Source organism: Podarcis liolepis, assembly GCF_965112155.1.
Source record: "Podarcis liolepis genome assembly, chromosome: 2".
NCBI classification, from domain to species: Eukaryota; Metazoa; Chordata; class Lepidosauria; order Squamata; family Lacertidae; genus Podarcis; species Podarcis liolepis.
Genome location: NC_139555.1, coordinates 43,359,874 through 43,382,754, shown reverse-complemented (window position 1 = coordinate 43,382,754; position 22,881 = coordinate 43,359,874). Strand labels below are relative to the sequence as shown.

Sequence of the window (22,881 nt, the reverse complement as noted above, 5' to 3'; positions counted from 1 at the left end):
TGTTGGCTGAGAGTCCAGTATATCAGTATCCCTTGTACCAGATTATTGGCAACCCTATTTTCTGCTATACACCTGTTTAAGTATGAGGCATGTTAGAGATAAAAATGAGGCTAGAGAGACCATTAGCCTGACACAATAAGTGTGTGTGTGTATTCCAGCAATAATTATTCATGAATGGTCCAAGAGACGACTCAGCCTGAACACTTCACTTTTGCCCAGGTATTTCAGTCTGTCAGTTGACTGGCAAAATGCAAGAATTTAGGGAATCTTGTTATTTACGTTCTGATTTCTAAGCTCCCTCCCTTCATATTGGCATCAAATCTTCTAGCTTTCATCTAGAACAATGATGATTTAAACCAAGCTGCATGTTGATTCTGCTCTCTGATCAAGGTTAGGCAGCAGAGCACACATTGTGTACATACTTGCGCATTCTGTGGAATCCTAGTAAAAATAAAAACATACAGCTCTCATTGACACACATTACAGTGGGTGGGTGGGGGAGACCTTTCTCCATATGACCCTGATGTCAGTGTCCCTATTCTGTTGACAGGTAACAACTAAGAGCTAAGCTCTGGCCTGCTTGTTTTCCTCTTGCTCCCTTGTATTGCCCAGTAAAATCCAGCAAGGATGGAAAGCACAGCTTGAGGAAACCCAGTACTCTGTGGGTGACAACTGTTGGTGGTTGATTCTGTGATCTGCCTTTACTTTGAAGCCTTATCTCCTTGCTAAAGGCTTGATGACCTGCATCCAATTTAAGACCTACATGCCAGGTAGATAAAGGGTTACACCTTAGCCGTGGCTCTAAGCTGTGTGAGGATAATTTATCAGCTGGCAAGTGCATTGGCTTATATTGATCCATGCACAGCCCCGTGCAAATAGAGTCAGAAGGAGCGAGAATTAGTCCCAGCATGATGGTGACATTACTGTTTCTATTACAGAGCAACCCTGTTTGTGCTCAGGGCCCTGCTGTGCTAGGCAGTGAGCAAATGCAGAACCAAAGGTAGTCTCTGCCCCAAAGTTCTCCCAATCCAGGTAGCCGAGGGCAAAAACACCTTCTTAGGGTCACCGTGTTTCCACTGTGGCAGAGAATGGAGAGAGGCTAGAGTTTTTCAGCAACATGGACATCTCTCTGAACTGGGTGTTTGTGTGGTTCTCTCTTGGAGAGACAGTCCAATTAATTCCTGGTGCAGACTATCCCAAATGCCATTCTGAATCTGTATTTTCCCCCTCAGCTAAGCTTCTGTGAATATTCCCCACAATAGATTTTATATAAAATTATATTCAAATATTTTCAAATGTGGATTTTAGGTTCCTCTCTGCCCCCCTCCTCGGTTGTCACATTTATTTCTATTCCCTTCTGTGCTTTGTGCTTCTCAATTACAATTTGTAAATACTGAATCTGGTAGGAGCTTGCCTTAATTGCTTATTTCAGGGATGAGGAACCTGACGCCCTCCAGATGTTAGAGGGCCTCCATTAGTTCGGTATGGCCAATGGTCAGGGATGGGGGGACTTGTGGTCCAGCAACTAGAGAACCACAAATTCCTTGCTCCTGTCTTACTGTTCTGAAGCCACAATACTCTTCAATATTCAGGAAGCACCCATATTGTTCCTAGATCTGTCCCCAAACACATTTTGTTAAAATTGGCTCTAGGGCACGACCTGCTTTCAGGGAATGAATGAAGGGCTGGGGGCGGGATGAGATACTTTTCTAGTAATCACTCTACTTTGAGATAAAAAGGTAGCTTTATATCACTCCGTCAGGTGAGAGGCACATGTCCCATCTGTGAGACTCTGGGGACAATCCAGGGTCCCAACGTGGGGGAGACAAAACTGTAATCAAGTGAGAGGAAATATAGAGAAGTTGCCAAAAATGATTAAAGGGTTTTAGAGGATTTAAATAAGTGTGATTAAAAGAGCTCAGTTTGTCTAGAGCAGGAAGACTGGATATGCAGAGAGGCAGCCTGGGATCGTTGTAGTATGCAAACTTAACAGGTGAGCAGATGAATGGGGTTTTTAAATTTCTTTTTTCTTTTGCATAGAAAGGGTGGAGAATGTATCATGTGATGTGGGGAAAACAACACTAAGAACCTTTCCTGCCCTGAAGGGACTCTATAGGAGTACAAAATGTCACTACTCTTGTGGGAGGGGAAGAAGGAGAGAGCATCTGCAGCCACTGCTCATTTGCATAGGCTCATCTATTTAAATATAGACAGCGGCTGTATTTTCTCCACAGCCATCCGCAAAAGCACTCACCAACAATGCCATGGTGACTTCCCCTCCTTGTTCTGCCAAGTGCCCCTTCCTAATGGATAACACAAGGCTGAGACAAGCTTTAGAGTTTGTTTGCCATTTTGTCCGAATCATCAAACTATCACTCATCCTTTCCTTGCTGCAAACCAGGATCAACCCCTGATTTCCAATCTTGGTTTGCAGGGCAAGTTCAATTTGCTGGCTTGGACAAAATGGCAGACTATAAGAACATAAAAAGTATGTGTGTGTACTTCAACCACAGAACCTTACATTTACAGAACCTTACATTTGTCCCTATTGAAATCCATTTTGTTAGTTTGGGCCCAGTTCTCCAATCTGTTTAGGTCATCTTGAATCCTGATTCTGTCTTCTGCTGCGGCATAAGCTGCTGCTCCCAGTTCGATGTCATTTGCAAATTTGATGTGCAAATCCTGCCCATCTAAGAAGTTGGGGCTGAGTACATGCCTGCCCCACTGTTTTATCCTCATAGCTAAGTGGAGATGCGAGCTTAGGCTTCCTTGGTCCTCATCCCAGCGTTCTACCCACTGCAGTCATTATGTGAGCTTAGTGCAGAATGAGGTTTCCTGAAAATCATGGACACCTGCTGGGTTCAGGTTGTGACATGTGTCCTGACTCTCTGCCTCACAGCTGAAATTATTTCATATATTCTTTAGGCTGAACATTCTCCAGCTACTCCCATGGCCTGGGAGCCTTTCTGTTACTCCTGAAAAGCAAAGAACAAATTTGTGCTGACCATCAATGTTATCCTTTATTGCAATGTTCTGCTATTTGGAAATACAGCTTTGTCTTAATCCTAATTTTGTTGTCAATCACCCTATTCTTGTGCTGAAGCGTGTATCTCCCTTCGCTGTGGGGGGGGGGGAGATTCTGCCTCCCGACCCCACAATTATCTTGCCACCTACACTATGGATAAAGCACTGCTGTTGCCGAAACAATAGCACTTGGGTTGGTGCTGGCCAACCCAGTGATGTGCTGGGCAGGAGGCAAGAGTCAGGTAGAGGCTTCCACTGGGAGAGGAGCCAGTGCTCTTTCTGGCAGGAGATGATGCAAGATGGCCGTGGAGTCAGGGCGAGGCCAAAGTCAAAGTGTGCAGGACTGCGGACTGGCTAAGAGCATCCAGGCTGGTCATGGGCACTGACAGCAGCTGGTGCAGAGCACTGCTACCCAGTCGGCAGCTATTTACATTTTTAAAATAGTTTTAAATAATGAATGAATGAATGAGTAAGTAAAGCATGTGGAGTGCTGCCCCACCCCTGCAGCCTTGCATCTCGCACGTGATGGTGGGTCCTTGCAAGTCGCAGTGGCCTCTTACCTCCCAGCACACCGCTGCACCAGCTGCTGTTGGCAGCAGTAAGTATAAAATGTGGGGGTTTCAATCATCTTGAAAGGCCCCTGGTGTCATTTCGGAAAGTGGCCTCAGATGCTGAACGGCGAGGTGAATTGAATGAGTTCCAAGCTGAGGAAATAGCCATGTATTGCAGCAAGAATACACCCTCCGTATTGTACCAGTTTCTCCTGTTTCTCTTCCGCAGCTGGAAAGGGAATGCAGAAACCCTGAGTTCTGTGCCAGCTGTCTGTCCGTGAGGGCTCTGTATTTCCTCCTAATAAAAACTGTGATTCTCCTTATGCAAAGCACAGGACACACCGAGGGGGAAGCAGCTTAATGCCAGGAGTTGCCAGGGCACCTTTGTATTTGGAAGAGGAATCCAGACTTCTGAATGCCAATAAATCCACTGGAGCTGGCCTCAGCGTTCCAGAGGACTGTCTTTCCCCCCTCTTTTTTTATTTTTGCAGCTCTTTGCTCGGGGCATTGTGAGTTGCTGCTGTTCTAAAGTAGACTATAAGGGGGAGGTGGGACTTGACAGAATGGGGAAAATATTGTCCCCCTGTCAAATGACTTTAAGGGTACTTAATAATTAGTTTGTTGTATCTTTCCCCATTTCCCCCAAATTAGAAACGTAATGCAGCCATTTGAAGAATCAAATATGACAGCTGAGTTAACTTGCTGCTTCTAAGCATAGTCCTAAAACAATGCTAGCCATAGAACCACAATGTATCAGTGCTTTTATGGTAGCAGGTTGATATTTAAAACATGAATATCCCCTACTGCCAGGTTTTGCTTTCAAAATGGAGCCATTCTGTGCACAAAATAGTTTCCAGCTTGAATAAATAGGTTGAAAGTAGGACTTTGATCAGTTTATTCCACAACCAATGTGCAGTGGTAGTTCATTTGATACACAGAACACAACTATCTTCCTACTGGGAAGCACCTTTCTTTCAAGGATAATACATTTTATTGGAGCTCCATTTGCAGGGAAACCAAAATGCTTGTTTACAAAACTATTGTACTACCAACCTTACTATGCGCTTGTGAAACATGGACCACTTATAAATGCCATCTCCAACTCCTCAAAAGATTCCATCAATGGTGTATCTGAATTTTTTTTATATATCGCTTGGGAAGACAGGCAGACAAATGTCAGTGTACTGGAAGAAGCAAAGATCACTAGTGTTGAAGCAATGATTCTTCAGCATCAACTTCGTTGGACTGGTCATGTTTTTCGGATGCCTGATTATCGTCTTCCAAAGCAACTACTCTATTCCAAACTTAATGCTGGTGGTCAACAAAAGAGGTTTAAAGACTCCCTCAAGGCAAATCTTTAAAATTGTAGTATAAACACCAACAATTGGGAAACTGACCTGTGAGCGCTCCAATTGGAGAACAGCCTTTACCAAAGCTGACATGGACTTTGAAGAAGCACAAACTCAGGATGAAATGGAGAAACAAGCTAAGAAGAAGGCAAACCCTTCCCATGATCAACTCCCGCTTGGAAACCTATGCCCCTACCATGGAAGGACGTATGGATCCATAATTGGCCCCCACAGTCACTTACGGACTCACAATTATGACCATGTTCATGGAAGACAATCTTATTAGTCTATGAGTGATCACCAAAAAAGAAAGAAGATTTTCTTGCAGCTCCAAAGTTGCAGGGGAAATGCAGTTCTTTACTTGGGTTGTGGGTCACTGCTGCAGTTTGGAGCAATGAAATGTGATTGTACCTATGGCTAGCGCATGTGATATTTATCTCCTGCTTTTCTTCCATGATGGAATACATCAAGGCAGTGTGCACAGGCACCAAAGTACTGAACAGTTTCAAGAGCTGCTTAGCTTCAGCAAGGTAACTGTATCATGAGCCTTGGGATCTACTCCCGATAAGCAGCACAACTCAGCTCCCCCACATTGACTGCACCACATTGTGACTCTAGCATGGCCTGCATAGGAGATTTTTCATTAAAATGGAAATTGATTGGCCTCAAGGCAAAGTGTGGAGAAGCCACCCAGCATTATCACCACCTTTTATTTAGACACGTGGGCAATTGACCTAACAGGTGATCAGCGGTAGGCTCATGACTAGATTGCAGAGGCACCAAGTCACATAGAATTATAGTGCTGGAAGAAGCTGGGGAGGACATCTACTCCAACCCATTGCTCAGCACAGGACCTGCAGTGCAGGGAGCTGTTACAGTATCCATGACAGGTGGCTGTCCAGCCTCTGCTTAAATACCCCCACTGAAGTTAGATTGGATAAGGGATGTAAAAAGAGAGGATGCTAATCCTGTGTGGAAATAGGTATTGGGCCAGACAGGTGCTCCAAACATGGTAGCTGAGGCTAAGCTGCCAACCAAGCTGGAGAGAGAGGCCAACTGAATTCCTGTTCTGGGGCCCTTTGCTGCCTACAGAGCTGCCTAAGAACTTGAGACTTGAAAGCAAAGAGGTCTCTTCACATGCTGCTGCCTTTTCAGTCATGCTTAGGAACATAAGCCCCTGCCTTTTAAAATATTTGCCCATCTAGGCCAGTGTTGTCTGCTTTGAATGGCAGCAGCTCTCCAGGGTCTCGATCAAAGGCCTTTTTGATCATCTGCTACCTAGTCCTCTTTACTTTGTTCTTTGCCTGGGATTGGGACCTTCTATGTGCAAAGCATGTGCTCTGTCACTGAGCTACGCTTTCCTCCTCTCCTCCCAGGGACTTCCTTGCAAGGGCTGTATCATGGAAAGCAAATGGCTTGAGTCTGCTGTCTGCAAGATGGGGAGAGAGGAGGCTTCCCTAATGGTCATGCAGCAATAAACAGGCATCGCATCCGTGGGTCCATCTTCCTACTGAGCCTTTTTCTGCTTTCGCCATCCAGACCCTACTCATCTTCCAAAGCTGAGAATTAAAGGCCCATTGTTTTTGTTCCAACTCCAGTGTTCAGTCACTGGATCACACTGCGCCAGCTACAGACACGCTACAAATGCCCTTTTGCTTCCCTTGTGTAATAATCTCTTCCAGGCCTACATCTGGCTGCTGTCTCACCCTGGTGTACATTACAGAGATATGTACATCGCCGCCCTCTTGGGGGTAATGCAATAATTTGGCAGTTTTAGATGTAATTAGGCAGTTTCTTAAGAAGCGGCGTCTTTTCCCAAGAGAGAAAGAGTGAGAGAGCAGCCTTGTGGAGAGATGATAAATCCATAATTAGGGAGGGTTTTTGAAGTGTCTTTAATGCACACAGCCCTGCCTGGGGAAGCGTACTCCTGGCCCTGCTTCACAAAGCCCAGAGCAAACAAGGTGAAGTGCTGCAGGACAAAGACATGGGACCCTGCTGAGGCTGGAGTTGGACAGCATTCTCTCAGTAGTGGGAAGGGGCAGCATGGGGGCAGCTTTCAGCCTGCTTGTTAAATCTCTAGCTTAAGCTGGGATTCTTTGGGTCAGTTTGCATGGTGAAGCGGGAAATTAACATGAAAGGCTCTGCAGGGGATAATCTCTCCCATCAGTTTGTGCTGACACAATTGCTGGGGAGTATTGTGTTGCAAGAAGCAAGGGAATGATGATGTGAGGTAGGGAAAAAGGGGACCAGGCCTGAGAGAGGCACGAACCAGATGCAGCTGCAGGTATTTTCCTTATTGATTGTATATTCAAATGGGAGCGAACAAAAAAGTTTATAAAGTGCTCTGCACTTTAATAAAAGTGCTGCACAAATTGTGGCCATCATGATGATCAATAATACTTCTTTCCAGAGTAGTAAATTGGGTAAGTGCTAACTCCACATGGTACATGGTCATAAGAATGCTAACAGTTATTGAATTCTGATGACAATCAGAGTCACTGGTTGGTTGTGGACACGCTCCCTTACAGGAATAAATACCAGTAAGCATGGTTACATGGTGCTCTTCTGTCAACGCTGATAGTATGTGAACCAATTTGGTCACAGAAACACTGTTGTACGCCATGCAGCCAACCTTTTTTTAGCCTGAGGGCCACATTCATCCTTGACCAAACCTCCTGGAGGCTGCGCACCAATGATTGGTGTGGCCCCCTCACACCTCATATGTAGTTCAGTTTGTATCTTCTCTGCCTACCAGAGTTCTGTGTCCGCTTTAATTATCTCCCCCTTTTTTTGCCACTGCCAAAATTTGTGCAGAAGTTAGCCAACTCTGCCATACATGTTGTAACTATTGTGCCCACAATCCTGATAAGAAGGTAGCCCCACCCATGGTGTATTATCAGTCTTACAGAGTAAAAATATATATGAGTATATGAGGCCTCAGGCAAGAGACTGCTATGCTTTGGGAAACAGGGAGGGTGGTGGGCACTCTCATCCATTGCAAAAATTTAAAAAGATGTAGTCTCCTGTGGGCAAGGTTTAGTAGAATACATTGTGCTGCAAAAGTTTAGCTTGAGCTTCTGAATGCTTGTTTTTGTATGGTCCTGCCTCCTTGGGCCTCAGTTGTGCCCCTTCATAGCAGGCTTTCTCAGGCTGGAGACCCATTTGCAGTTTTATTAGTCCAAGATGTTATTAGTCACTGCAATGGAGTATGGAAGGTGCCACTGAAGTGGGGATTATTTCTGCATCAGCCGTTGTTCTGCCTGCATCCCATATTAAATTTGGGCGGTGTAGGGAACGTGGAGAGAATGGCTCTTGTTCAGGACACAGTGTTCCCTGGCTGTGATATATATGGTCCTATTTCACCCCATCTCTTGTCCTGCTCTGAGCTAAGCCATACTCTTTTATTCTATGAGGAAATTTACAACTGCTTGCTCATGTTGTGCCCTCAGCTTCCATGGGGAATCACTGTCTCGTTGCCAGAGACCCAGGCAAGGAAGCCAAGAGTGGGACAGCTGTATCTCTCTTCCCTCTGTGCAGTAGCTGTCAGCATCCCCTTCCAAGTTGGGGAAACTTGCAGGAGTCAAAATGCTCAGGAGGAAACACTCCTCCTGCTGTGATTGCAAGCACCCATCTGCAGCACTAGGGAGAATTCAACAGCAGGGGGCATGGGAGTCAGGGACCACTGGAAACAGCACTTTTATTTTATGTTTTCTTGTTCCCTTGCAGTTCATTAAAAATACAGAGTCCTTCATTGTGGCTCCCTCTGGAAAAGTGACATGCTTTTTCGTATCACATGTGCAGAACTCAAAACACAGAGGGTGTGTGCAAACAACTTGGGATGGGATGGGTCTGGTGTATAGACCCCAGGAGTCCTGACAGCTCCTATCCCCACTTCTCTGAAATCTGGTTCCCAAGCCTTTTCCCTGACACTCCCACAAGATGTCATTCCTCTTTCAGGTCAAGCTGTTCAAACCAAAAATTCCTATACAAGGCAGTGGATATTTGTCTTAGCTTGGCAATACAGTGTACACATTCCCATTATGAGTGGACATTTCCTTGTCCTTAACCTACAAATGAAATTGGCATTGTGGGTCAAAGCACAGGGGGTGGGCCAGAAGATGGAGAAGCTATTGTGTTTAATTCAGCAAAGGCCCCATTGTAGCTCAGCTGGGGGGTGAGTAGCAGCTGTCAGAGCATCTGTCTGCCAGCAGGGGCCTGTTATCAGGCTTGGCTATGGGGATTATGGCTGGGGAGTGGGTTGTTGTTTCTTCTGTGTCAAAAATACTTAATCCCATGTTTACACCCTTCTTTTGGTGAATAGAGACTACAGGACAGCCCAATAATGGAGCAAAACATCTCTCTATATGCCATTCCCCCCAGAGCTGGACCACGCCTGGTTCCTGCCCTCTGTTATCACCACACATTAAATTTCAGATCCCAGGGGTATGGGGCAGGAGAAATATATGAGCCTTGGGTAGGGACTGATCAAGTGTCACTTTAATATTTCCCTTTGACTGAAACAGCACCAGAAAGGCCTTCTGGCTGTGGGCACACTGGATTTCAGGCCCGTTTCCATGGCAACGTAGGTAGCCTAGTGGCCAGAGCAATATCCACCTCACATGAGATTTAGACTCACAGCCTTTGATGAAAGAGGACCACTGTTCAGTATTCATGCAAGAAAGTGTGAGCTGGGACTTCTGATTTCTTTCCCCAATTTATTAGCGTGGAGGGTGATGAACATTTCTTCCTTTATTTCAGTATGACCTCAGTACTTCCAAGGATAATGCATGCTAGGCTCACTCTATACTCAGTGCTCTCCAGTGCTGACTTATCCCACTGGGTTATGTGCTAGTTATGAGGGGAAAGATAACGGTGCATAGTAAGTTTAAAGCCTTTGCTGCCATTGCCTGTTACTGAATTGTATATTGAGATTGGGCCTGCAGAACATAAGGCCGCAAGACCAGAATGTGGCCCTGAGGGAGATTCCAAAGGCCTGTTTGAGGCCTGTGGAAGCAACCATGGCCTATGTAGGCCCACCACTGGTGGTGATGGGAGAATGCACAGATCATATTTTGTGTTGCTGTTCTCCTTAAGAGCCACATGATGGAATTGGTACCACTTTTTCCATCATGTTGCAGTCATGCATGGCTCAGCCTGCCTGCGTCTGATGTTCCCTCAGTGTGTGAATTGCTAGCAGTATATAATGTTACAACAAAACTCAACAAGGAGTAGAAAAGTAGAGGTAGTTGTCAGAAACACAACAACAGATGCTCAATGAAAAAAGGAGTTACAGATAAGGTGCAGAATGTGTACTTTGGAGTGCAGGGAGAAAAAAGGGGGATTTCAACCTTCCAAAAATTATCTGGAGTCACAGGTGAGGTAGCAACCATGGAATATACCAAATTATTCAGGACAGTAGGATTCCAGACAGACTGAGGGGGTGGAGAATCTAAAAGGATGTCTTTAAATTGGGTGGATGGACATTGGCATGTAACATTGAATGTAAGTTAATGAAAAGTTATGCACAATGGGATTAAAAAAAATATCCTAGTCCTTTACAACACATGAACTAACCGTGACTTTGCAGGAAAGAGAAACATAAACTTAAGCTGCACCAATTGTGAAAAAGGCAAATTCCATATTGGAAATTACAAGGAAAAGAGATTGAAAATAAAAATAGCAAGTATCATAATATCTAAATCTGTGGTACTGCCAAACTTGAAATACTGTGCTTACTTCTGGTCATTTGTCTCAAACAAAGATAATGGAACTGAAAATGAAAAGCCAAATGACCAAGGGATCAGAACCTCTTTCCTATGATAGCTCAAGTGTCTGGGGTTGTTTGGTTTTTTCCGTTTAGAAAAAAGGGAAAAGATGATGAAGGGGGACCTTATAGAAGTTTAGAAAATTATGGTGTGGCGAAAGTAATAGGTTTCCACATCATAGTTGAATTTGGGAGTCACCCAATGAAATTGATTGGCTGTAGATTCAGAACAGATAAAAGGAAGTGTTTGTGCAATTAACCTGTGAGCTTCACGGCCACAAATTGTGATGGATGCCATTGTCTTAGATAGCTTTAAAAAGAATTTAGACAGTTCATGGAGGATGATAAAAGCCCTCCCCACCCCACCCCAAAAAGTGATTTAAAAATGGGTACTGTTATTTCTGAGTTTGGACCCATCACACCAAAAATCAGGTGAATTCATGCCCAAGTCACATTTTGGTCCACCATCTTGATTCAAAATGGCACCCTGCATCCAAACTATGATGAAGACAGCTGCTCTCATCTTGGGAACCCTCATGCCAAGTTTGGCGATTATATCTCAAGAGATGTCCAAACACATAAGATAACAAACAAACAGGTAGACAAACCATTTTCTAAAATCTAGAATAGATGAACAACAGTTATAATGTAAGTCTCTTTGGGTCACCTTTGTGAGGAAAGTGGCTAACAAATAGGAATAGAAGTAATAATAATAAATGAAGCTTCTGCACACAGAAGTGTATCTCCATATTCCATATATGTTGTGGATAAACAACAAGGCAGCGACCTGTTGCCTTTGTACCCTGGAGGGGGGTGGGGTGGGGACGCTTCCTGGAAGCACTGTTGTTTTGTCCAGGGAGGCAAATTTTCAGGAGTGCAGGGAGAGGGTTGAGGAACAAGAGGGCTGAGCATAGCTTTGAGAGGGAGTGGCAGAGAGACAGACAGGCAGACAGAGTCAAAGTCATGTTAGAGGAAAAAGAAAGCACTGTTGGGCACAAAAAGAAGGGCTGCAGTGTTCCAAGAGAAAACAAGTTGAGAGAGAATAGGCTTGGAAAACACTGTGTTAAAATAAGTAACAAAAATGCCTTTTTATGGTTAACGAGGCAGTGTTATTTTCCTGAACTAATAAGAATGTAAGTGTAGCTGTCAGGGTGATTTGAATTGTGCCCCCCGCTTTAAACACTGCCCTGATGGGCCTAGTGGCCATTAACCTCCTCCTGCCCTGGCTCCAATGATCACTCATTGGGTCCAGTGTTTTGGGCCCGGGTGGGGAACCTCAGGCCCCCTCTAGCCAGTCCTCTGAACTCTCCTGAAGCCATGCCTCCTTCCCAAGGCATACCCCCTCTAGATAGGCCACCCCTCTTGTGTTGCAATCATAAACTTCCATTGGTTCTTTACTGTTCCTGTGCAGCTCTTTGCATGTTCGCGCCAAGTATTTGTGCTTCCCCTTCTTGGACTGAAAGGGTTGTACTGTATGTAGGCTTGTGTAACTTTGCAGCAAGGCTGGCTTTAATACAAAGTTTTTGAAGCCACCACTTTGGAAAATTCCAGAAAGGGCATCATATTTCTGTCTCCATCTCTCTGTTGTCTTGGTTTAAATGAGCCCCAGTTCATAGTGGACGTCATTGTTGCTCGTGTGGGAAAGTGTGCATGGCTTTGCAGACATTGCAAGCATAGAGAGGCGGGCTGCAGCTGCAGGGTAAGTGGGGTTCTGAGAAAAGTAGGGTAGGATTAGAGTGGAGGATGCCTTCACATGTATATGGTTGGGAGCCATTTCAGCAAGGGCACTGAGAAAGATGCACCACCAAAGTGGGTGTACTTTTCATGCATGATGAAACAGCTGCTACTATGCTGCAGTCTGTGTGTGTGTGTTTACCAGCTCCTAAAATTAGTGGGGGTAAGGGGAGCTGTTCGACAGTGGAATTTGCTGCCAAGGAGTGTGGTGGAGTCTCCTTCTTTGGAGGTCTTTAAGCAGAGGCTTGACAACCATATGTCAGGAGTGCTCTGATGGTGTTTCCTGCTTGGCAGGGGGTTGGACTCGATGGCCCTTGTGGTCTCTTCCAACTCTATGATTCTATGATTCTACCTGAACGGAGCCTGGGTATGGAGGACTCTGGGTTTTAAGGTACAGCGCAGAACAGGAATAGGGACACAGCTTTGGGCAGGTCTGTTTTGCAGCTCCTGGTGCATGCTGAAAATGAACCTATTTACCCTGGCCTTTGACAGTTAAAAGTAATTTGTTTTGTGGGACCCACCTCTTTTGGTTTTGGCTGGAACAGTTTTACTTAGTTGCAATTCTTTTCATAGAAAAACTTTTGTTTTTTTGTTTTATATTCTGTTGTCTCCTGTTCTGGGGTCTGACAGTGAAGGGCAGGTAATAACTGATATATAAATAATTCCTTTCCTTTAAAATTTAAATGATGTATACTTTTTGAGGGAAGTGGCAACTTCATCACCTTATGCCCCTTTCTGTTAGAACCCCCTCTTCTAGAGAAAAGGCTTCCATGATTGTATGGGCATAGGTAGATGTGTTGAGCTGTAGGGGCTTCCTAGGAAATACACTGAGTGGTGGTGGGCTGATTGGGACAACAACGTATGGGTCCTAGAGCAGGGAAGACAATGCAGAAGAGTTGTGACTTTTACTTGGGGCAAAGTAAGGGCAGAGGGTAAACACTACTCCTGCTGCTAACCAGACTCAAGACTCTACTTCTTTCTTCCACCAGGCCTGCTGTTGTGTCCTCCACTCTGGGATGACCAGAGTGGCTCCAGGTTGCTGACAGCTCCAGCATCGAGTGCAGCATGGCCCGGCTCATCCATGCCCTCTGGAGTCTCTGCATCACCACTGTCCTTGTCACCTCAGCCACCCAAGGTAAGGGGAGTTCAAGAGAGGCAGCCCTTGGAAGGCAAGACTTCATCCTGAGTGAGTCCAGGCCTTGTGATTAATTGAGTCATAAGCTTTTGTCTTGCTGCCACAGCAAGGCCAGGAGAAAACAAAATGAAACTCTCATTTGATACAAAATAGAAGTGAGCAATCCTGCAGTTCCCAGAATAAAACTTTTATTTTATTTTTTTCCAGAATAAGCAGTAAGATAATTTTTAGAACAGTATTTAACTGCTTCTGTTGAGCATGTCAAAATATTTTCTAATTAAGTACTGGAAACAGAAGTACTTTATTTAGAAATGTACGGTGCTTTGCAATTACAATTCCTGGCCTTGTCATAGATATATATTGGTGCGTAACCAAAAAGTGCTTCATGTTAAACCTTCCCAATAAGTAGAGGGCAAAGCCCCTGAAAGGATCCCTGGGATTATCACTGGCTATATTTTGGTGTGCTTGTGAATCTTGATAGGATTCTTCCTGAACTTTTGGAGTAGGACATGATATGAACAAGTTAAAATTAAGAACCATGTAAAACGGGGTCAAATGTGGCCCTCCAGCAATCTCTATGCCCCTCAAGTATCTCCTCAAGCCTCAGCCCTTCCTCAAGCCACACCTGCACTACAAGCTCCTTGAGGGCCTTTTCCTGGCTGGAATGCATCCTTGAAAGGTGAAATTGCCTCTTCCTTGTCTGGATGGAGAGCAATGTGGGATGTATAGAAGTCTCAGACTTTTATGTGGCTGGAATATGGCCTCCTGTACGTAGGTAAAGAGACACGTCCTTTGCTCCGCCCACTTTTTGCCTCTGTCCCAGCCCACCATTGGCAGCCCTCAGGCTGAAAAAAGTTCACCACCTGACGCACATAATCTGAAGCTGCTACAGCTTTTGTCGGAGAGCTGTCACTGTAGTGTGGCTACTTACCCATTGCAAAAGGAAGTGGGGGAGAGAAATTTCATATGCATATTAAATGCAGATTTCAAAATATCTGTCATAATTTATGAAATACAATGCATCTCACTAAAGGTGACCCACCTGTCTGCTCTGTCTTACGTTCAGCTGCTAAATGTTGATAAGCAGCATCTCAGCAAATCGTGCCTCTCCCTTTTCCCTAGTCAAGGGTCAGAGTATCTTGGAACATCACCTGAATTGCCTTTTAGGGAACATTTTATTTCTGATCATCAGGTGGATCAAACATAATCCACACTACTAAGCCGCCTGCCTCCAGAGGGTCAAATATATGGGCCTCCAAAACACAAACTGAGGCAAGTCTAAAAATAAGTGGAAGTGGGGTTATTGATCAGTTTTGCTCTTGTTTTATTATGTATTTTGTGTTTACATTTTGTGTTTTTATCTTGTGAACCACCCTGTGATCTTCAGATGAAGGGCTGTATACAAATTTAATTTTTTAAAAAATTAAGTATTTGCCATAAGCTACTGTCTGTCCTGTGGGGAGGTTGCATGCTTTGCCCTCCCTGCACTTTTTTTTTTGTTTTTTGGGTTTTTTTGGTTGCATTTACCCATGAGCAATTGTGCATCCTGATCCTGAATGCATCTTACTGGTGCAGCCATCTTGACTTGTAAGTGGTACATAAAGTAATAAATAATAATACAATTCATCATTATCCTATACGTGCTGTTTGCTCAAAAGCAAGTACCACCAATTCCATTGTGACTTGCTGTCCAGCTGTGTCACAAGTACAAAGCAAGAACACTTGGGGTCTCAAAGCAAGTCATTTCCCCAGACCAAATAAATCCGTAGTTTCCACTCCCACCCCAATTTTCTTCATTTCCTTCAACAATATCCCACATAACTCCTACCTTCAAAAGCCTCCCCCAGTTACTTAGTAATATACTTACATTTTCAAGCAATCTTACCCCCAATCAGAAACATAGTGAGCCACTTCTTCCTTTCATTTCCTTTCCCTTGCCTTGTGCAGTGCATAGCTTGGCTTACTTGCTTGAATTGTCATGAGCTATTTGTTCTGCAAGCACATGGTTCGTGACAGGAGTGGGGAGCCTTTGCAGGGCAACTTTGACAGGGGCAACCCACCTGTCAATCACATTACATAATTATAACTTCATATAAAGGCCACCTGTCAAAACCCAAAGATTGAGAACCTTTGCGCAAGGGGTGTCGCCAGCCATATGCTTTGCAAGCCTCCTTGTGCTTCTCCTTTCTACCTCAGATGTTGGAGGTGGAAAGAAGCTGCTGCACAGAGCAGTGTTGGCAGGGATATGACCTCCAGCAAAGGAGCTATCAGGAAGCTTCTTTAAGCTCCCAGTTGTTCCTTTGCAGAATCATGTTTTGCCTGTGGGCTGGAGGTTCCCCATCCCTAGTCTGTTGGGTTCACTAGTTTTTGCTTTGTAAAACACCATTCAGAGCAGAATGATAGGAATGAGACTGGAGCACATAGATAGAAGTTCCTGCATTTGGGCAGAATGTTGGGACTAGATAGCTTTTTTTACCTTTCCAGCTTTCTGATTCCATATATCTTTCGGTCACGGACACTCAGCCACAGCATTCCATGCAGTGAAACCACTTGCCTCTTAACCCTTTGGGTATATGGTTGCATTCCTGGCATAAATTTGTCAGCCTCAGCTTGTCCTGTTTAGTTTTGCTGGACAGGAAATGTTGACTGTAGGTGCAGCCCAGGAGGAAGAAGAATTTGTTAAAAGGGACTGGTCACATGTGAATTAGCATTGAAGGTGGTCAGTTCATTTTTTTAAACAGAATGTTCATCATTTTCTTTGAGAATGGAATGCTCCAGAATCACAGATGTGCCTTTTAAAAAGGGACAAGTTGCAACCCTCTTTGGAGATTTTGCAGATGTAACATTAGTTCTAAGAAACCATTTCCAGCCAGTGTACGAGATGTTAGTACCAATTTTATACAATGCCAGGAACTTATGACTTATCCCCACCCCCTTGAGAGCAGATGTCTCCCAATACTCTGCCACCTCTAAGGGGGTTTTGGGGAGGGGGGTTGAGGGGATGGACTTTTTTTTTAATCGGATCCATACAGCGCCATCTGTCCCACATTCTAATTTTAGAATCTGACTTGGAGGAAAATGGTGTTGGTTGGAGGTCTTGAGTCTCTTGCATTAGAGGCAATTTTGATATGCAATGAAAGGGTGTGCTTAGCTTTGGCCTTTCAGTAGTCTTTCAGGTCCAAGTATCTCCTTCACCAAGGAAAAACACTGGGGTTTCATAGACTGTTAGCCTACCAGGCTGCATCCCAAGGGAAGACACAAAACTGCCAGCTTCCTTTTCGGTTTGTCCTGAGATTTTGGTTGACAGGCAGATGGGCAACTAAGTACTGCCTATTGTACCCACTAGAAGGCAGCTGTACTTAGGCACAGCTGCCTGCACTCATGTGAGAATTGCATGACCACACCCATAATCTCTCAACTAATCTATGTATCCTACCATAGGCCACCTTAAACTCAAATGTGCAAAGCCCCAGCACATATAAACAGTGGTTAAAAATGCAAAGAAATGTAAAGAAGTCTTTCTGAAGATGCTCAAACTAATGCTGTGACAAAGGTACAGGGAAGAGTTTAAAAATTTGTGAGGGGAAGCCCAAAATTTTGTATATTCTATGCTTTTTTAAAAAAGAAAAGCTTGCAAAAAATGCACAAATAAAATCTGAATCCTATGAGGATCTATATGGATTGTGCGAATTTGCACATATTTGCTTGCTCTGCATTCTTTTCTTCTGCTCCTCATGACTTACATAAATTGCCTTTGCCAACTAGCCTTGCACTACAGTGCATTTGGATGTAGTCAAGAAATGAAGAGGATTGTGGGAAGTGAAATGACCTTGTTTTCTGTAACTAAGGTGATTGCCTATAGTTCTGTGGCCTGGATCCTAGATCATACTAAGCTCTTGGGTCTCTGTTCAACCTGAATGTTATAAGTTTATCAGTGGTGGGAGCTCATACACATAAATCAACGATTTGATTTAGACTCAGCTTCCTTATTCATGCCTGGGTGCATTTATCTTACTACCCCTGGGTTTGGAGAGAGTAGACTCTGCTAAAATAGCTCTTGATCTCTGTAACTTGGAGATTGTGAACATGCTGGCATTTGAGTTCAGCAGCAATATCTGTGCCTGGACAGTGCAGTTGCAAAATGTGGAATACTCACAGGCTATGGGTCTGCTTTTCTACATGCCTTTGCTGTCTAGCCTCAGCTTTTTGATGGTGAACTCAAGGAAGCATTATTTTTTAATCTTAATGCCCAATGTAGAGACTGTGGCCTTTACATATGATAGGCACATTTTGTTAAGGCCCTTCCAAGATCTGTTGAAGTCTTTTAGATCACGTTGTTGTTGTTGTTAACCTATCCATCTTCCCAAAAGATGAAAGCACTTCAGTTTGAGGTCTCTGTATATTCATAATTTCTACCTACCTTGAGCCTTCTAGGCACAGGCAACTAAATAATGAAATCATAAACGTGTAGAAAAATCCTTCTGAAGCACTGTAAGAGTGCAGAGAACATAGGAACACTGGTACACTTAATATCCAACCAGGGTTCCTGTTCCTCACATTCATCCCCACATTTTCTACCCATGCCCACATCATACCTGGCCATACTATTGGAGATTGCTGTATGAGAGGAGTGTTTGATCTCCCTCCTTCTTTCAGCAGGAAGCTCTAGCAGTCAAAGTCACTGGTGTAGCTCCCATAATGCACCTGGCCTCTCTTTAATCAGTGCTTTTCTGTCCCATGCTTCCCACTTCAAGGCACTATTGTGGCTGCTGCTTCTGGCGTTTCATCTCTCAGGCCCCTTTGTGTTCCCTCACTAGGGCAACTGCATAGCACTTGGGTCCAGCTTCAAAGCATCAGCCACATGGGTTTCAATAGGCAGGGGGTGGCTTTAAACAAAGCCAGTTTTCTTCACTAACCCATGGTTCATTGTATGGCTGAGCTTGGCAGTTTGGGTAGGGAGGGCCTAATGCCCATCATGATGCCCGTCAGTAGACAGCCATATATTCATGTTCCTGCTTATCTGGTTAGAGCCAGGATGAAGAGGCCACTGGTACCCCAGGAGGAGCACTGGGCTGGTCATTCTGAAACATATTGAAAAGAAATATTTTCATTCCCATTATTTTCTTCTTTTATCCTGCTAAATTCCAAATTGCTTCTGCCATCCAGTGCTGCCTGCCTGGTATACCTGTTTGCAAGATTCCTGTAACCCACCATTGAGAATCAGTGGGCATAGTAGCTGATAACTGCCCATTATAAGAGCATCTCCTTCATCTGAGTAGGTTTATGCTTTAGGTGTTAAATATTTTACCCCTGATAATTGCAGCTTCTCCACCACCCCTTCTGCCCAGTTCCACTAGGGACACATGTCCCTTGGTCCCTACCTTCGGGTGTCCACATACAAGGAATCTGTCTTGGTACTTTCCAAAGTAAACTTACCTCCTCAGTCCCAAGAATAGCCAGGTTTGCCCAGCTGCTAAAGTGGAGTGGTGTGTGGAGGAGCAGACAGACCGACAACTGATAAAAGGGCATAGAGGGGATGTAATGTCATTGCCCTCTTCAGACCCTATTGAGAAGAAGCAAGAGGTTGGGAGCTGTGGCAGCTAATAAAGTAAGGAGCTGGAAGCAAAGTTTTCCCCGCAACACTGTGCCCCTGCGAATTACTCAATATGTTTAGGAAAGTCTCGGATCACACCTACAATTAGCTGCAACCAGCTGTCTGCCCTGAAACCAAATAGGTGCCATAGCCCCAGCTCATTGCAAACACGTCCAGATGCAGCTGGGAGACTCTTGGGGCTTTGTTCATGAGCCTATTCTGAGGCTGCCAGTGTGGGAAATCCATGGCTTTTGGCAGCCGTATTTTGGTTTCTACAATACTTACTGCCAAGGTCTGCTGTCCCTTCTTCATTTACTGTCCTCCATTCACGTATCCACTCTCGGCTGCCCTTTCTTGCTCTCTCAGCTCGTACCTTCTGTTGTCTGCTGGGCTCCCCCACCAACACCGCCTGAAACAACCACCAGCACTCGGGCTGTTACTAGTTAGTTACTCAGCTAATGGTTTAATTACAGACTCCCTCCACAGGGTCCTTCCATTAACCCAGCAAGGGGGAAGGAAAAATTACACAAAGAGCAGCTATGACATGCTTGCTTCCCAGTCCCCTCTCTAGCCTGCCTTTAAAGCCCTGAGTGCCACTAATGTATGTTCCCCACTAGGGGCTCTGACTCTTGCCCTTTGCAGCTGAAGGTACAGGTCTCTTGGCTGATTAGCTGCGACAAGCTAAGAGGCTATGTGAAGCCCGCAAGGAAGGCTTAGGTGTACCCACACACACAACCGAGCGACTCCCCTTGCAGTTTTCTTCTAGCTGTGTACATCCTTCCCACTGTCTCCATTTGGGAGAGGCAAAGCTGATGTGCTACCCAATGTCACACAGATTATAATGGCAGAAAGAACACGTCAAAGCAAATGGAGCACAGGCCAAATTGAACGTTTGTCTCAGGGCATTGTCCCTGAAAGGCATGCCAGACAGCCTGAACATAGTTGCCAGTTCACACCTATGCTGTCCAGGTATGTGGCTGCTGTTTCACTGCCATCTTGGTCCTTCTGCCAGGTTCCAGGACCTGCTACTTCAGCCCCTTGGTTAATAGTGAATGAGGGGTGTGGTGCTGCTTCTTCTATTGCAGGCATTGCTCCTAGAAAATGAGGGGGGCATTTCTTCCCAGTTTAGCATGAGGAGGGAGCCATGTGGATAGAGAAATGCAGTGGTTGGGAGTGGGGCGGGCAGAGACAGCAGTAGGCCATTAAGTATGCATTTTTCAGCCAGCTCGAATTGTAGCTGGGGAACATACTACTAGGGTTGTAGGAAACCATAATGCAGTCGTTGCAGGTAGCTGTCCTTCCCAAACTGATGTTTGTAGCATGCAGTGACCATAAACAGTCACATCACTATTCTTCAGTCTCAAAGACCCAGCTGTAGGGAAGCCTGGCCCTAAGACTTTTATTTGTCTCAGGTGGCGAATCATCAAAGGCAGCTGACTGGCACAGACGCCCCACCGCCTCCTTCTGCTCACTCCTGCCATCGGGTTTGCTGCCCTTGTTTTCTGTCTGCCTAGTTTTCTGTTTCCTACCATTCCCTCCAACTCACTTGCTGGTACTCCTGCTGTTCCCTCCACAGTAGAAAGCTTAGTCCAGGATGGGGCAGGATCCTTCATAGGAGGCGGAGCATGTGGAAGCCCCACTCCATGTAAGCGGGCAATGAGGAGAGGCCAGGATAGAGCACAGAACAGCTTCCTGATTCCCTCCAGCCTCCTTTACAGTCACTCCCCTCACAGCTGTACTCAGTTAACCACTCTGAGCTTTTGAGCATTTGCCAGGGAAACAAGCCCCCATCCATGCCTTGACTTCGCCAACATGGAACTGCCAACCCTGAGGTGGAAAAGCTGAGGGAGATGAAGCCCTGCCCCTTCTACAGCCAGTATGTTAAGAGGTTTGAGGGAACTTTCTTTTGGAATATCATCATTTTTAATTGAAGGAGTGGAAAGAGTGTGTTTTCTTTAGTGAGGTGTGAGATTTCTGAGGAGACACCATGCACACTGCAGCTCAGTCTTTATGCTAGTTTGAAAGGAGAAGGAGGATCCTCTTGGACTGTTAGAGCAACTATTTTTTAAAAAATGAGACAATTTAGGCTCAAATGAATTCAACAGGGTTTACATCTGAGTAGAGGATTGTGTTGGTAGGCCGCAATCTTAAATAAATGCACAGGCCAAGGTTGCAATCCAGCACCTCCTTATCTAGGCGTAAGCTGCATTGAGCTCTTGAGTGGGCATGTAAAGTATTGTGCTGTAACTTCCATTGAGTTCAGTGGGATTTGCATCTGGTTAAACATTCTTAGATTTGCGCTGCTAAAGACGGATAGGTTAATTTGTACCCACAGTACTGACTCTACCATTAGACAGAATGAGGGGGCTGTCTCAGGCTGCTGATTTAGGATGTCATGAAAAGGCAGCAAATTGTTAGTTATTTAATGCATTATTATTATTATTATTATTATTATTATTATTATTATTATTATATTATTTTTTACTGCTAGGGAGGGGGACGGGGAGATGTGCATGTGGGATTTTCTGCCTCAGATGCCAAAATGCCCTTGACTAGCGGGGGTGAGGCATTTGCTGCTTTGCCTCAGGCAGTAAAATGTTGGTGGCTGGCCCTGGCTGTGCGGATGGATCCCAGTTGTCCTTTTTCTCCTTCTCATCCTTGTTCAGAGGGATCCAGGAGCCTGAGCTCTCAGCCCGGCAATCGTGCAGTATCCTTCCCATAATAGAAATGAGCAGAAAGCTCAACCATGAATCTTTCTAGAAACCTCCCTAATATCCATGTTCAGATCTCAGTTGGTCCCCCCCCCCCCTTGTTTACTTCCCATCCCCACCTCTCCAGTCTCGCAAAACCTTGCAGGATTCAAAAGGATTGCAAAGAATTTTTCTCAGCACATTTCCCAGACCCTTTCCTCAGCTGCTGTCTCTAAAGTGGGTCACGGGTGGTGCAGGGAGCCAAGAGCTTTATGAAAAACATGTCTGGGTTTTTAAAGGCACATCTGCCTAAGTCTGTAGAGCTTACTCTGAATATGCAGCAAATGGGGGGGGGGCAGATCTCTCTCTCTCTCTCTCTCTCTCTCTCTCTCTCTCTCTCCTCTTCTTGGGTAGTGTCTGGACAAGCACCCTTCCACATACAAAACATACACCAGACATGCCACAGTGGAAGTAGAAGGGAACCCAGAACCCCTGCTGTTGTTCTCCAAAGATTGACATGGAAAACAGAGACTTGGAAGTAGATTAACATGTTATAGGTCTTGCAGCATGTGTTGAAAATGCAACAGAAAAATAAGAAATCCTGATTTACTAGGTTCTCTTTGTACAAGACTGCAGAGTTGGAAAAACAACCCTGGAGTCCTGCTTTCCATGCTTTAGTCTCATAGTGTGTGCTGTGCATACCTAAGGATTGGTAGGAAACTGCAGTAGTCCATCAGGAGATAAACTGGAATTGCTTGATCGAGTGGCATAATAAGCCTGTAGCCCTGACCCTCTCATCTCCTATCTCAGCAGGTCTAAGCCGTGCTGGCTTACCCTTTGGTCTGGTTCGGCGGGAACTGGCATGTGAGGGCTACCCCATTGAGCTGCGTTGCCCAGGCAGTGATGTTATCATGGTGGAAAATGCCAACTATGGGCGTACGGATGACAAGATCTGTGATGCTGATCCCTTCCAGATGGAGAATGTCCAGTGCTATCTTCCAGATGCCTTCAAAATCATGTCCCAAAGGTAAGAGACTCTGT

The 22,881-nt window shown here is 45.0% G+C and overlaps 1 protein-coding gene across 9 annotated transcripts in view; it reads left to right on the top strand.

Moving 5' to 3' along the window:
* ADGRL1 (adhesion G protein-coupled receptor L1) overlaps positions 1–22,881 on the top strand; it is a 138,824-nt gene that overhangs the window by 53,978 nt on the left and 61,965 nt on the right. For 8 of the 9 annotated variants that reach the window (XM_083490768.1, XM_083490773.1, XM_083490770.1 and 5 more), the window contains exons 2-3: positions 13,412–13,557; positions 22,651–22,867. In XM_083490768.1, the coding sequence (XP_083346894.1) occupies positions 13,488–13,557; positions 22,651–22,867 (287 nt within the window). In that variant the 5' untranslated portion in view covers positions 13,412–13,487. Of the gene's footprint in view, positions 1–13,411; positions 13,609–22,650; positions 22,868–22,881 lie in introns of all 9 variants that reach the window. The other variant, XM_083490775.1, reaches the window with a different exon arrangement.